A 12,972-nucleotide genomic window follows, 5' to 3' on the forward strand; every position below is an offset into this window, starting at 1 on the left:
TTCTAAGATTTGTTCCTCTGGGAAGAATTGGCTGTAGTGAGTGTCATTAAGCAAAGGGAATAATTAGACTTAAAGTTCGTACCCAATATAGGAGCTTTAAAAATGAAGCTAGGCAGTTATCCTATCCAAATGGAATGGACAAATTCCAGGAACAAAGCTTTCCTTTCCTCATTTTTTTTTATCTTGGTAATACACTCATGAGCAGTCAAGACTTATGATTTCTTGAAATCCTGAGTCTTCTTGCTAGGGATTGTTGAATGAGATGAATGGCTGTGGAGACTGTTGCCTCAGAAGCCCAATTTTCTTTAGACTTGAGATGAGTGGGAGGTAAAGTGGCTCTGAGGAATTGGGAGTTAGCTGACTGAAGTGAGAAAAAAAAACTGCGTAGGAGTTACTGAATGAGGATAGGTGTTCCCAGTGATGGCAGAAATGCCATAATGATAGAATGTAATGAATTCATCCTTCCTCAAAAGCTGAAAAAAGTTTAAATCAGCCTTTCCTAATTCTAGCCATTGCTAACTATCCTGGAAAATGCAGACCACAAAGCTGGAAGGCTCCTGGTTTTCTAAACCATATTTCAGTGGATTAGTAAAGTGGCTAAAAGAAACAGTGAAGGCAGCATCTGGGATTGACCAAGGGTGCCTTTACCTTTTTCCTCTAATCTCTCTTTTTTCCATAGGTTCAGCAGGAAGGCAAAACATGCCTTCAGTCTGGTGATAGCAGTGTAGAAAAGAAGAGAGAGGGTGAGAGACCAGCTGAGGGACTAGCTGAAAGAACATCCTTGGAGAAAAAACTGTTACAAAACCCTAGATCTTCAGGGAAGTCACAGGTCACGCCTGAAGACAGTTCTGTTCCCCGAGCCCGAGCCCGGGCATGCAGCATCAGTGCTGCTGCTGCTGCTTCTTCATCAAAGCATGGCTTGTTGCTTGGGTCCAAATTTGGTTCCTCTTGCAGTTTAACTTCTCTCTTCCAGCCACTTACCAGCCCCAAAGGCTCCCCTTTTTGTTCTCCTGCCCGAAGCAATGCCCTAGACGGCAAGAAGAAAAGCCAGGGGCCCCTCATCACTTCCAAAACACCTGCATCTCCAGCTAATAACCTGGCATTACGAGCCTTGAGTGATCCGGGTCGCCCTAGTGTGCATATACGTGGCCTGGAAGTAAGCAGCCGGGAACTGGCAGACAGGAGCTGTTCCCCCCGTGAACATGTGCTGTTGGGACGCAGCAGAACTCATGTTGCTGAAGCACCTTGGGGGGCCACACCTCGCATGGAAAGAAGGCGTTGCCTTGGGTGAGTAGGAGCTCAAGAGAATTTGTGGCTATTCTTTTGCTTAGCTGTTCCACAACAGAATGGTAGGATTAAAAAGTTGTTGATTGCCTGGAGGCTTCATTTAAAAAAAATGTGGATACACAAGGTTTGATTCAAGACATTCTGCTACTAGAACAGAAACTTTAAATGGCTTCTTCTCTTCAGGACCTGTTCTTTGTCACCTCAGAGGGTAGTATAATAATGGCATGGAGCAAAATTTGGACTGAATATTAGGGAAAGTTCTCAGACAATAAGAGCAATTCCACAGATCAATTACCTAGACAGCTTCCTTGTACAGGATGTTCTCAGACAGAAGCTTGATAAATATCTGTCGGGGAGGTTTTACTTGGATTCCTGCACTAAGCACTGGAGTTGTCCTTGGTGAGCTAAATAGTTCTTTCCAACTCAATATGAGCATCACTTTGCTTTGTGTTAGTCAGGCTTCAGGTATCGTATCCAACTCTGGGCATGATGCTTTAAGAAACACACACTGGAACCCATTCAGATAAGAGCAATGAGGTTATTTGGGGAATTCAAACAAAATTTTATGAGACATTGAAGGAATTGAAAATGTTTAGCCTTGAGAAGTATGCAGGGGCGGGGGGGAGGGGAGAGTAGAATAGCATGAAATTATAACTTGAAAGGATTATCACACCAAAGAAAACTAAGACCTATTCTTCCTCAGTCCTGAAAGTAGAATGCCAAATAATGAATTCAACTTATAAGGCAGATTCCGATTGAATGCTAGAGGAAAAACTACTTGTAGCAGAAACAATTGCCCACTAATTATGTGCAAGCAAAGGCTAGACAACTATTTTTTTGGGAGGCTTAAATTTGGATTCTAACAGTAAGTAGGGAGTTGGATTTCAAGGCCCAAGTGATTTCTTATACCTTGGTTACTCTGCCATTTACATGGGGCACAGTCCCCTAAAAATTATGCTCTAAAAAGCTCATTGTCATATATTCTGTTAGTAACACATGTTTTTATGGAGAATTGATAATGAGCTGTTCTTGAGAGAAGATAAGCTATCCTTCACTCTGCCAACTCTGTGGTGACCAAAATTCATGATCAATAGCTAATCTGCTAGCACACTGGTCAGCCACATCATAATGTAATAAAATTTACAGTCTTATTCTTTATACTATTTCCTGATTGTTGTGTGTTCCTATTCTGCATTAGGATTATACATGCTTAGAAAATCATTGATGAAAGCAGCATCTCTCTGCTATTGTTTAAAGCAACTAGTTGCATTTTAGATTTCTACCCAAACCTAAAAAAAAGAATGCTGCTACCTTAATGAGCTGACTCATTGCTAATCTTAAAGCAACTGCATCTTTTTCCCAGCCTAGCACAGAAATCTGAAAAATAATGAGCTGTTTTAATGAATAGCAGTAAGGTATTATACTTGTGCAAGATTTGATGTCCCTTCTCTGAATACGCTACTTTGTTATGTAGATGCTTTGATTACATCCCAATGCAATCAAAGACATTTTAAATTTTGCGTAATGCTTGGAGAAACACTACAGAACATCATATGACAAGTGATACATAAATATTTTAAATATATAAAACAACATGGGAACACCTTGAACCAGAATCACACCCAATTAAAATGAAATTATACACTTATAAATCTGTAACATGGTTCAAAACACTGACCAAACGTGTTTTTGTTGTTGTTGTTGTTGTTTTTGGAGGGGAGAGGAGCAGTCTGGGACAGAAGCAGCTGATAACCCTTGTGCTGATGTTCTGTTGCCAGATGTGTTGTAACATTTCTCGCTTCACAGACTTGGCTGTCACCAGATGGTTCAAGTATGGCTGAGTGACTTTGAATGTGACCCTGCTTCCCTCTTTCTCCTCAGGGTCCAACAGCAGCTTTTGGTTGAGCTGCTGGAGTGCGAGCGGGAGTATGTGGGTGCCCTTACCCAGCCCCTTTCTCTGTCTCAGGAGCCTGGGGGACAGGCTTGGACAGCTGAGTTAAGATGCCTGGGCGGTGCCCTCCGGGCCACGCGGGACCGGCTCCTGGCCTTCCATTCCAGCTGCCTCCTGAGCGAGTTGGAGGGGTGCATGAGCCACCCATCACGCATTGGCAGCTGCTTCCTGCGTCACGTGAGTGCTTCCTTTCATTAGTTGCTACTCCACCTGCTGCATGCTGGGACCCATTTCCTGTGTCAGAATTCCACCCCCTTCTTTCCTTCCTTTCTCACCCATCCACTGGCAAAGCTTCCTTAACCACATGACCATCTCTTGGTTCTGAAAAGCTTTTTTAAAAAATATATTCTGGCATATATGAAGTAGCAGTGAAGCAGAGATTTCCTCTGAGCATACAGAGTTGCCTTTTCCTCAACCACTATAACTAGAGTCTGTCGGTGTTATACCAAAGTTTAGGGAAGAGAGAATAGATTTCCAATAGCTTTTGTGTATAAGGCCATTCTTTTAAAAATCAACAATATTTATTTATTTGTGAATTTGCATCCTTCCCCCCTTTGTATAGGAGCTGAAAATAGGGAGTGTAGCATTCCCTCCTCCTGTTTTTCCCACAACTAGTGGCAAATTGGACTGAGGAGAGTCCAGGGTCACCCAGTGAATATTGGTAGCTCAGGGTGGATCTGATGCCAACCCAGTGAATCATCCTGGCTTTCAAAATATCAATACGTAAGTCCTTAATAACAGGTAAAATCTCCATTGAGTAGAGCATGACTCTCAAAAATCCCTGACTTACAACCATTCATTTAGTGACTGTTTGAAGTTACAATGGCACTGAAATAAGTGATTTATGATCATTTTCCACATGACCATTGCAACATTACCATGGTCACATGATAAAAATTTGGATGCTTGGCAACTGGTTCATATTTATGGTGGTTGCAGTGTCCCGGGATCAAGTGATAATCTTTTATGACTTTCTGACAAGCAAAATCAACAGGGAAGCCAGATCCACTTAATAACTGTGTTACTAATTTAACAACTGCAGTGTTCTCTTAACAGCTGTGACAGGAAAGGCTATAAAATGGAGCAAAGCTCACTCAATAACTTCTTTTGTTTAGCAGCAGAAGTTTGGGGCTCAGTTGTGGTTGTAAATTGAAGATTACCTGTACATAAGTAGTTTGCCGATATCACAATGTTGACTGTCATTGTTCTCTCAACTTCTAGCCTTCTTTTTTTCTTTTTTTTTCTTTTGTCTTTAACTTTTTGATAAGGCTACCAGATCTGGGCTGCAAAGCTACAGACAATCACTGGATGATTGCAAAGAAGTACAGAAGACTTCCTCCTTGCTGCTGTGTAGTGGCCATCTTAATTTTTGTATCCAAGATATGGTAGCTCCAACCTTTAGTTGCTTTCTGCATGCAGAGGGAGCTGCTAGAATAAATTAACTCAAATTAATTAAACTAACAACCTCAGTCTCCAATACAGCAGCTGGATAAATAGTTAATATTCCTGAAGATATATCAGTCTGTTTCAAAGTAAATGCATAGCTGTCCATCTTTAAAAAGCTAAGTAAAAGCACCCTCCCTTAAAAAAAAATTGAGGTTATCTTTGTTTTTTAAGGCTATTCAGAAAGCAAAATAATGGCCAAACTGCCTCTCTTTCTGGTCTGTTGTTTGGGAAAGCCTTTCGATCCAAAGCATTGACCTTCTGTTTTGTCAGAATTATACATTCTTGTGTTCTCCATGTTCTTTGTTCTATTATAGGAAACCTTCACCTACATGCCTGCTAAGTTTTTGTTTCTCTCTATTAATAAAAATACCTCTTTTTTTCAAAGAGCCTATCACCTTATTAAAATGTTTTCTCCTGCGCCTTTATAAGTCTGACAGTACAAATTATCAGGACAAGCTATCCTTAGCATGGAAATAAATTGATAAGGAATGTTAATTCCATAATTAATGCATGGAATTGAAAAGCAGCAAGGCTGAGAGAAAGAGACAGCAGTCTTTGTTTTGAGCTTTCTTGAGGTAACATTTGTCTTACAAAGAATGGAGGGAATAAGGGAAAAAACAACATACGTTGTCCAACAAGCTAGAGAGATGATTTTGTTCCAGTAGCCAGTTTTCCTGGAATTTGCCTGACTGTTGCTCCACTGATGAATGAGAGAGTCTCTGTCTCTCTCTGTCTCTCTCTCTCTCTTTCCTACCTTCAGAGAGAAGAGCTGCAACTGTATGCAACCTATGCCAAAGATCACCACAAGTTCCAGGCTGCCCTGGCTTTGCTTCGAAGCACTGGCAAGGTAAATGAGCCGCGGCCACGTGGCAGACAGATGGAATTTCCCTTTTTATCTTGAAAGGCCGGATGAATCGCTTGACTGCTAAAGAAACTGCTTCTGTTCATAAGAGGCCCTTTTTATTCATTAGATCAGGTGTCCCTGAGGTTGGCATATTTATAGTTGCATTGAGAGTCTGATTCTGCACAGCCTGCTGACACCCCCCCACCCCCAAAAGCTTGACTTTGAGGCATTTGTATAGTTTCATTCATTGTAGAGATCTGAATTGTGGGGTTTTTCAGGGAATGTTGGTATAACAGGTAACACCAGAGTGGTTTGTTTCTAGTGTTTGATTCTAGCCTTCTGCTTTTATCATCTTTTTCCTGCAGAAAGGTTTGATGGAGCCACGTGAGGATGGACAAATAGCATACACTTTACAGGTGCCTCTGGAGCAACTGGAGCGGTACCGGCGCTTCCTGGGTGAACTTCTACATGAATGTGAGCTCGAGCAGGGGCCTGACCGCCAAGCCCTACAGGAGGCCCAGCAACTGTTGGAGGCACAGGAGCAGCGAGGCAGAGACTTACTGGCCATAGAGCATATCCGAGGTTGCGAGGTGAGCGCATGGGCACTTCCATCACCTGGTGCTGCATCTTCCCGGCTGCTTACTGTTGTGTGCTATTTCCTCCCATGACACCTGTCTAAACCCATCAGTTTAATCCTTTCTGACACTTGCAAAGTTCTGTGCTGTTGCCAAACTCTTGAGTCCTTGGACTATGCCAGGGGCCTGCAACCTTAAACACGCAAAGAACGTGTTTCCCACAGAAAAGAAAACACCGTGAGCCACAAAACCTTGCTGGGCGTGGCCAATTTGACATCCTTCACCCCCACCCAGTCACATGACCTCCCCAAGCCACACCTATCCAGGTTTTGTGGCTTCTGGTATTTTCTTTTCTCTGGGAAACCTCTCTCTCCCACTCCCTCCCACCGTCCCTCTCTCTCTGTCCCTGTCTCTCTGATCTCTTTTTCTTTCTCTCTCTTTCTCCTTCTCTTTCTCATCTCCGTCTTTCTCTCTCCCTCTCTCATCTCTCTTTCTCCCACATCTCTCTCATTTTTCTCCCTTTCTCTCATCTTTCTTCCCCTTTCTTTCTCTTTGTCCCTCTCATCTCTCTCTGTCCCTCTCTCTCTCATCTCTTTCTCCCTATTTCTCCCTCTCTCATCTCTTTTCTCTTCTCTCTCTCATTTCTTTCTCTCCCTGTTTAATTTCTTTTTCTCTCTTTCATATCTCGTGTGTGTGTGTGTGTGTGTGTGTGTGTATGTGTGTGTTCCCTCTTGAACCATTTCCAAAAATAGGCAGTGGTTGGGTTTTGTTTTTTGTTTTGCGGATGTTCTTCGAGTGCTTTTTATCATATGATTTAAATGAAGTCATTTCAAGTTCCCAAATAAATGAAGCTCTTTTGTCCACCGCTGTGGCTCCCTGTCAGCTGACCCCACCAGTGGCTGGGCCTGCCCCACCCCGCCCCGCTCCTCACCCTCCCCTCCCACTCATTCCTGGCGAAGAGAAGGGTGACGGCAGCAGGTGGAGACTCGCTCCGAATTCCAAAGCGGGAGTGAAGCGCCCCTCTACTTGTCCCTTCTTCCGGCCCTTCTTGCTGCATGTACTGGGGAGGCAACAAAATTTTCTCTCTGCCCCAAGACACTGACTGAGCCAGCTGCAGCTGATGCTCTGCATCATAATGGGCTCCAGGAGCAGGAGGGCATGCTGTATCCCCCATTGTGAAGCATGCTAAATTTAAGTGTGGTGCACAAGGCGCAGCAAGCAGGCCATGGAGATAGCGAGTGGAATATGGGGAGATGTGTGGCTTTTTCTCTGTCCCGAGACACTGGCTGGGCCGGCTGCAGCTGACACCGCTGCTCTCGCCGCCTCCATGGCCTTCTTGCTGCTCTTGCAGCGCCCCTCCTCCTCCTGGAGCCCATTACAACATGGAGCATCGGCTGCAGACAGCCCAGTGTTTCGGGGCAGAAAGAAAGTCATGTGTCTCCCTGGAGTGTGCAGCACCAAGAAAAGCTGGAAGAAGAGGCTAGTAGAGGGTCGCTTCCCTCTTGCTCTGGAATACGGAGTGAGATTCCATTCGCCACCGTCACCCTTCCCTTCTCAGGTGAGGAGTGACTGCGAGTAGAGGGCAAGGGGTGGGGCCAGCCAGTGGTGAGATCATCCAACAGGGAGCCTCAGCAGGTGGCTCTGGAGCCGCACATTGCCAACCCCTGGACTATGCAAAGCTCTAAATACTAAAAACAGCAAACACAAAAATTCTGGTGGGCAAATTGAGGGGGAACTAACACTCTCGCCTCTCCTGAGAACTGGAGGGAATGGCAATCTTAATTTCATATGTACCTTTATCTGCTCCTTTGCAGATAAAACTGTCAGAACAAGGGACATTGCTTCAGCGTGGTGAACTCATTCTGTTGTCTGGACGCCGTAAATGCCAGCGGCATGTTTTCCTATTTGAGCAGTTGCTACTCTTTACCAAATGTAAAGGAGCTGAGGGTGGCTATGTCTGCAAACAGGCCTTGCAGGTGGGTAAAGTGATTATCCTGAATAATATTTTCCCAGGCTTTAGGGGCTGGAAGTATAATTTGGGGTTATTTTAATCCACACTGATGAAATTATTGTCTGGAATGAGATGGCTTTATAAGAGATCTGGTTCATTATAGTGCAGTGAACGATGTGTTTAATAATGATTTATTGCATAAGTTACAACTGATTGCTACTGCAGAACAGTTAAATGAAAACCAGATTACATTGCATCTGACTATGAACTGTGAACACTGCCACATTTTCTATGGCTTCTTCTCCTCATATAGACTGCTTCCATGGGTTTGACTGAGAGCGTGGGTTCTAGTGGGTTACGTTTTGAGCTTTGGTTCGGAAGGGGATCATCCCGGCAGGCCTATACATTGCAAGCAGCCTCTGCTGAAGTCAAGCATCAGTGGACAAATATTATAGCCCAACTGCTCTGGAGACAAGGTATGAGCATGCCTAACTGAGGATGGTCAGCTCAACAGGGGAATGTTTTGCTGCGGTAGGTGGGTTGGGGTTCTTAAAATCTTTTATTCTTGAAAGAAAAGAAAGTGAGAAAAAGTTGCATAAAATCTATGTCAAAGATTAACAATAAATTTATTTTGAAAGACAGTGCAGTTATCTAGTGTCACTATCCCCGTACATTTAAAGAACTAGATCTGTCAGGCAAAATAAATGCTACTTTGTGCGATCAAGGGAGTTTGAAACAAAGGTACACTTTTGATGATGTCATTTGATCCCCAGCATCATCGTGACTGAGGTTTCTAGTTAGGCCTGATCTTGATACATTCCCATTTTTGTTTTGTTGTTTTGTTTTTTTGGGGGAGGAGTTGCACGTCTGTGGATGGGGCCTTACATTTCAAGCAGTTGGCTGCTTCAGAACTGATAAGAAAAAAGCAGTAACAAGCAGACTGGAACAGACAGTGCAGTGATGCATTAACTCTAAGTAAATGTAGCTTTATTGCCTTTACTATACACAAAAGAAGAATTGTATGGAAGAGAAGAGTGTAAATAGATCTCCAAACAATGAAAACTGGTGGATCAATATCAGAACCTTTTTATCTGCAATCAGAAAGCAAAGAGCGAACCAAAATATTTTGGCTGACTTGAGTTTAAGATGGAGAAAGGCCACAAAAAATGTGGTTGAAATAACATTTTCTGTTTGTGAGATGAGAACAAACACTAGAGGGAGAGGTCTTTTCAAGGACAGGGCTGCTGAATCAAAATGCCTTGGATGTTTGTCTCTTTTTTTTCCCTCCTCTCACTTCTCTTAGCTGCCCAGCCAAGTGTCTCAATGAGCTTGTCCTCCTGCCCTTCTCAGCGCTTAGCTCCTCTGGGTCTTGGCCCTGGTCCCCCTCCTGGTTTGTCACTCCCTGGCCACTTTGAGGAAGAGGAATGGGACTTAGATGTCAAGCCCATCCCGAGAGGTAGCATCACTATTCTTCTATCAACCCTCTCAAGAGATCAGTAATTGCTTCTGCTGGTGCTTAACTCTGTTCTGTGTTCCCCTCAGCTCACACCTCTGGGTCAGAGGGAGCCTCCCCAAGCCACCATGAACCACTTAGGCAGGGGAGAAGTTCATTGCCTGGCAGCAGTTCTGCTTTAGGACACCATCAGTCGGTGAGTTTACTTAGTGCTGAAATGTTTTTTGGTGATAGGATTTGTATTTCTTTCATTAACCTGATCATGCCTTTTCCTGACCGTATTATTTCAGGTTTTATGTGGGGAAAGGGAAATGGTGCTGGACTGGCATTCTATTTGAATTAACTTTGCTTTCAAAGACATATAGAGGGAGGGTCTCAACCCAGATGTCTCATTATTATAATCAACAGCCCCTAGAAGTGACCCCCCCCGCTCTCATTCCCTGGGGAAAAGTAACTGCGACCTGAAATACTGTGAATCAGAGAAATTTCTAGCTGTTGAATCTGTTGATTATAGAGATCATTACTAAGGATGTGAGCTGCCCTGAATGAAAGAGTGCCCCGCAAGACTTTTCACCTATCATTGCCATTTCTGTCCCTTCACAAAATTATGAAAGACCCATCTTTGTTACTGGTGGCCATTTGAAGAGTTATGTTTTGTATGCCAAATAGTATGATTCAGCTATTCCACTCCTTCCTCTCCAAGGTTCACTAGGCCATCTCTGATGGCTTGTTTTTTTCTTTATTTGCCAGAGCTTTGGCATTGCCGGCGAACCAGTGACCCCACTCTGAGGTTGGGGCAGCCAGGTACAGCCCACCCCGCCAAACTTTTCTGCCTTTGTGCAACCTCCCACTACGTTCCTGTATCTGCTCCGTGCCACCCCCATTTCCCTAAGCTGCAGCACATAATATTCCCAAGAGCCTTTCTTTCAGTCTATATTACAGGGATACTTCAGGATGTCTGCTTCATCCCTATTAAATGAGTGATTCTGTGTCCAGGTGCTCTTCCTTTTGTGTTCCACCGTCCTATAGCTTCTCTGTCCTGTGTGCCACTGCTATGCAGTTGTCTTTATATCACTATTGCTGTTTAAAAACCTTCTAATATCTATGCAGCTGGCTAACATAATGGCTAACAGTGTGAGCTGAGTTTTCTTGCCCTTCATCTGGATAATGAAACAATATCAACCAAACTTGCAGAGTTGTTGTAACATAGTGAACAACTTGATGCCACCCAGTATTGTAGACTGCAAGTTTCATCATCTCTTGCTGATGCTGATTGGAGCTGATAATAGTAGAAATGGAACGTATCTGCAGGAGATCAAGTTAGAAAGCAACTGAGCTGAAATGCTATGGATAGCATGCTAAAAAAAAAAAAGTGCTACGAAGTGCTGCTTTCTAATTGCATGTTAATTAGTGCTATGTACTATTTAATACATAATGATATTAAGGATTAAACCTCATATTAAATTTCATGTGAGAATGAATAAGATTCAAATATAAAGTATGTGCAGATTAAATACTTAACAGGGAAGAATAGATGTTCAACAGACATATTTACATTTTTTTATGAATTTCTAGAATCTGATTTGCCTTTTCTTTTTAGCGTTGGGTGTGGAGCCTGCATCGGAAACTCTTTTCTTCGGGAAGCCATGGACGGCAAGATTCAGTTCCTAGGGACTCTGGGAACAGGACAGTTTGAGATCCTTGCAAAAACTTGGGAATTGGGACACAAATGGATGGTCATATTCAACAATATTGTGACTTGCTCCTACCCATTTCCTGAAGGCTCTGCTAACACTCCACAGAAGCATCTAGATTGGTTATATCCTACTGTGGGATTTCCATGTCCTGCCTGATTACTACTCATTGAGTGCCTTTTCTGCCATTTTCTTGGATTGTGAATTTCTTGGAGTGTTTTGGTCAACTTCACACTTAAAAGAGGCTATCAAGCAAGGAAGCTCAACCAAGAAACTCCCAGGTTCACCTAAATTAAAAGTTGCTGGGAAAGAGGGAACTTGGTGGGTTGAATCATCTTCTATTGAGGATCAAATGGGGTAACACCCAGAGTGTATGGATCTGTGCATTTATTGGTTGTCCTATCTCTAGTCACGGTTTCAGTCTAGGCTGCAGTTGTTAGGCAACTACAGCATCCATTTCCTGAATTTTCTCCAAGGTAATTCTAAAGTAAAAGGAAGAAAGAGGGGAATTGGGCTACATAGAGGGGTATGTGATTACCATATATAGAAGTACCCCCTTCTAAAATAGGATCAAATATCTTTAGCTGAGTTACTCAAGATCAGACGAGTAATACAACAGTTTGAGAATGAGGTACAGTATGCACAGTGCCATAGACCGTTACAAGACAACACTTTTTCTGGGACTGTGCCACTTTAGAATGCAAAGGAGGTGCTTGTCAATTTAATATTGGGATTTTTTATTTTGCATCTTATTTTGTAGAGTAACAGGCATGGCAAGGAGACTTAAGATATGTTAGTTATCTATTTTATGTTTGTTAATATTTCTATGGAGGGAGTTTTGATGAACAGTACTTGGTTAATGCTATACCCCCACATTCTCGCAGTTTGAAGAAACATAAGAATAATTGTTCCATGATTATCTTGAGCATAAGGAAGAGATGCTGGAACTGCAAATATACATCTTTTATTTTCAAGATTATTTTTGAGATGATTAAATAATATAACCAACCAATCAATTTCCATGTGAAAATATATTGCAGTGTGAGTGAAAATATCAAAGACTGGAGAGAGGGATGTTTGCTTTTCCCTGTAGCATAAAGTTGGCTTACTTGTTTGGTTTTTTTACATGCAGTTTTCTGTAACTAATTGGGGGAAATAATCTATAAAGAAGTACAAATGGTGCTATATATAGAATTGATCAAGAGTTTCTAATTTTTGAGGGGGGGGGAGAAATGTGACTGTACTACTGGATACAGGTTTTTTTTTTCTTATTTGGTAAGTTGAGTTATTTGGCATTTGTCTCTTTTTATATATCCTGTAGTAATTTGATATAGGACTTTCTTTTATGCACACATAGAAAAAGTGATACTGAGGTAGAACCATATTAAGATTCTTGCACTTGTCCCAATGATTTTCAAAGGGCAGTTCAATATTGGTCATATCTATTGTGGTATTATTCTTTCAAAAGCAAACAAATTGTAAGATGCAAGAAGTAATGTAGAATATACATTCGTAACTTTGGTATAATGCACAGAGACTGAACAGTATTAGTAGACATTTGAATACTGCCATAAAAGCCACTAAATATATTGTGCCATGACTTCTCTTCTACTTTTTAAAAATACTGAGTTCCCCTGACTGAAAGGATTGCAATGCGGACCTGTAATAATTTCCCCCTTCTTTGGAGCAGAAGTATTTTTGTTTATAATCACTTTTGGATGGGCCTGCTGCTCATTTGTTTGACCAGCATAAATTATGGTGCTGAAAACTT

At 42.4% G+C, this 12,972-nt stretch overlaps 1 protein-coding gene across 1 annotated transcript in view; it reads left to right on the forward strand.

Moving 5' to 3' along the window:
• Positions 1–12,217, forward strand: part of LOC113448505 (rho guanine nucleotide exchange factor 40) — a 47,117-nt gene extending 34,900 nt beyond the window's left edge. Inside the window, exons 11-19 of the mRNA XM_026719222.2 lie at positions 680–1,287; positions 3,169–3,415; positions 5,445–5,531; positions 5,894–6,118; positions 7,918–8,079; positions 8,368–8,530; positions 9,358–9,510; positions 9,597–9,703; positions 11,108–12,217. Coding sequence (XP_026575007.1) covers positions 680–1,287; positions 3,169–3,415; positions 5,445–5,531; positions 5,894–6,118; positions 7,918–8,079; positions 8,368–8,530; positions 9,358–9,510; positions 9,597–9,703; positions 11,108–11,203 — 1,848 coding nt within the window. The 3' untranslated portion in view covers positions 11,204–12,217. The remainder of the gene's footprint in view (positions 1–679; positions 1,288–3,168; positions 3,416–5,444; positions 5,532–5,893; positions 6,119–7,917; positions 8,080–8,367; positions 8,531–9,357; positions 9,511–9,596; positions 9,704–11,107) is intronic.
• Positions 12,218–12,972: the final 755 nt, after the last annotated feature.

Source organism: Pseudonaja textilis, chromosome Z (genome assembly GCF_049901715.1).
Source record: "Pseudonaja textilis isolate UNSWEBS1 chromosome Z, rPseTex1.2, whole genome shotgun sequence".
Taxonomy (NCBI): Eukaryota; Metazoa; Chordata; class Lepidosauria; order Squamata; family Elapidae; genus Pseudonaja; species Pseudonaja textilis.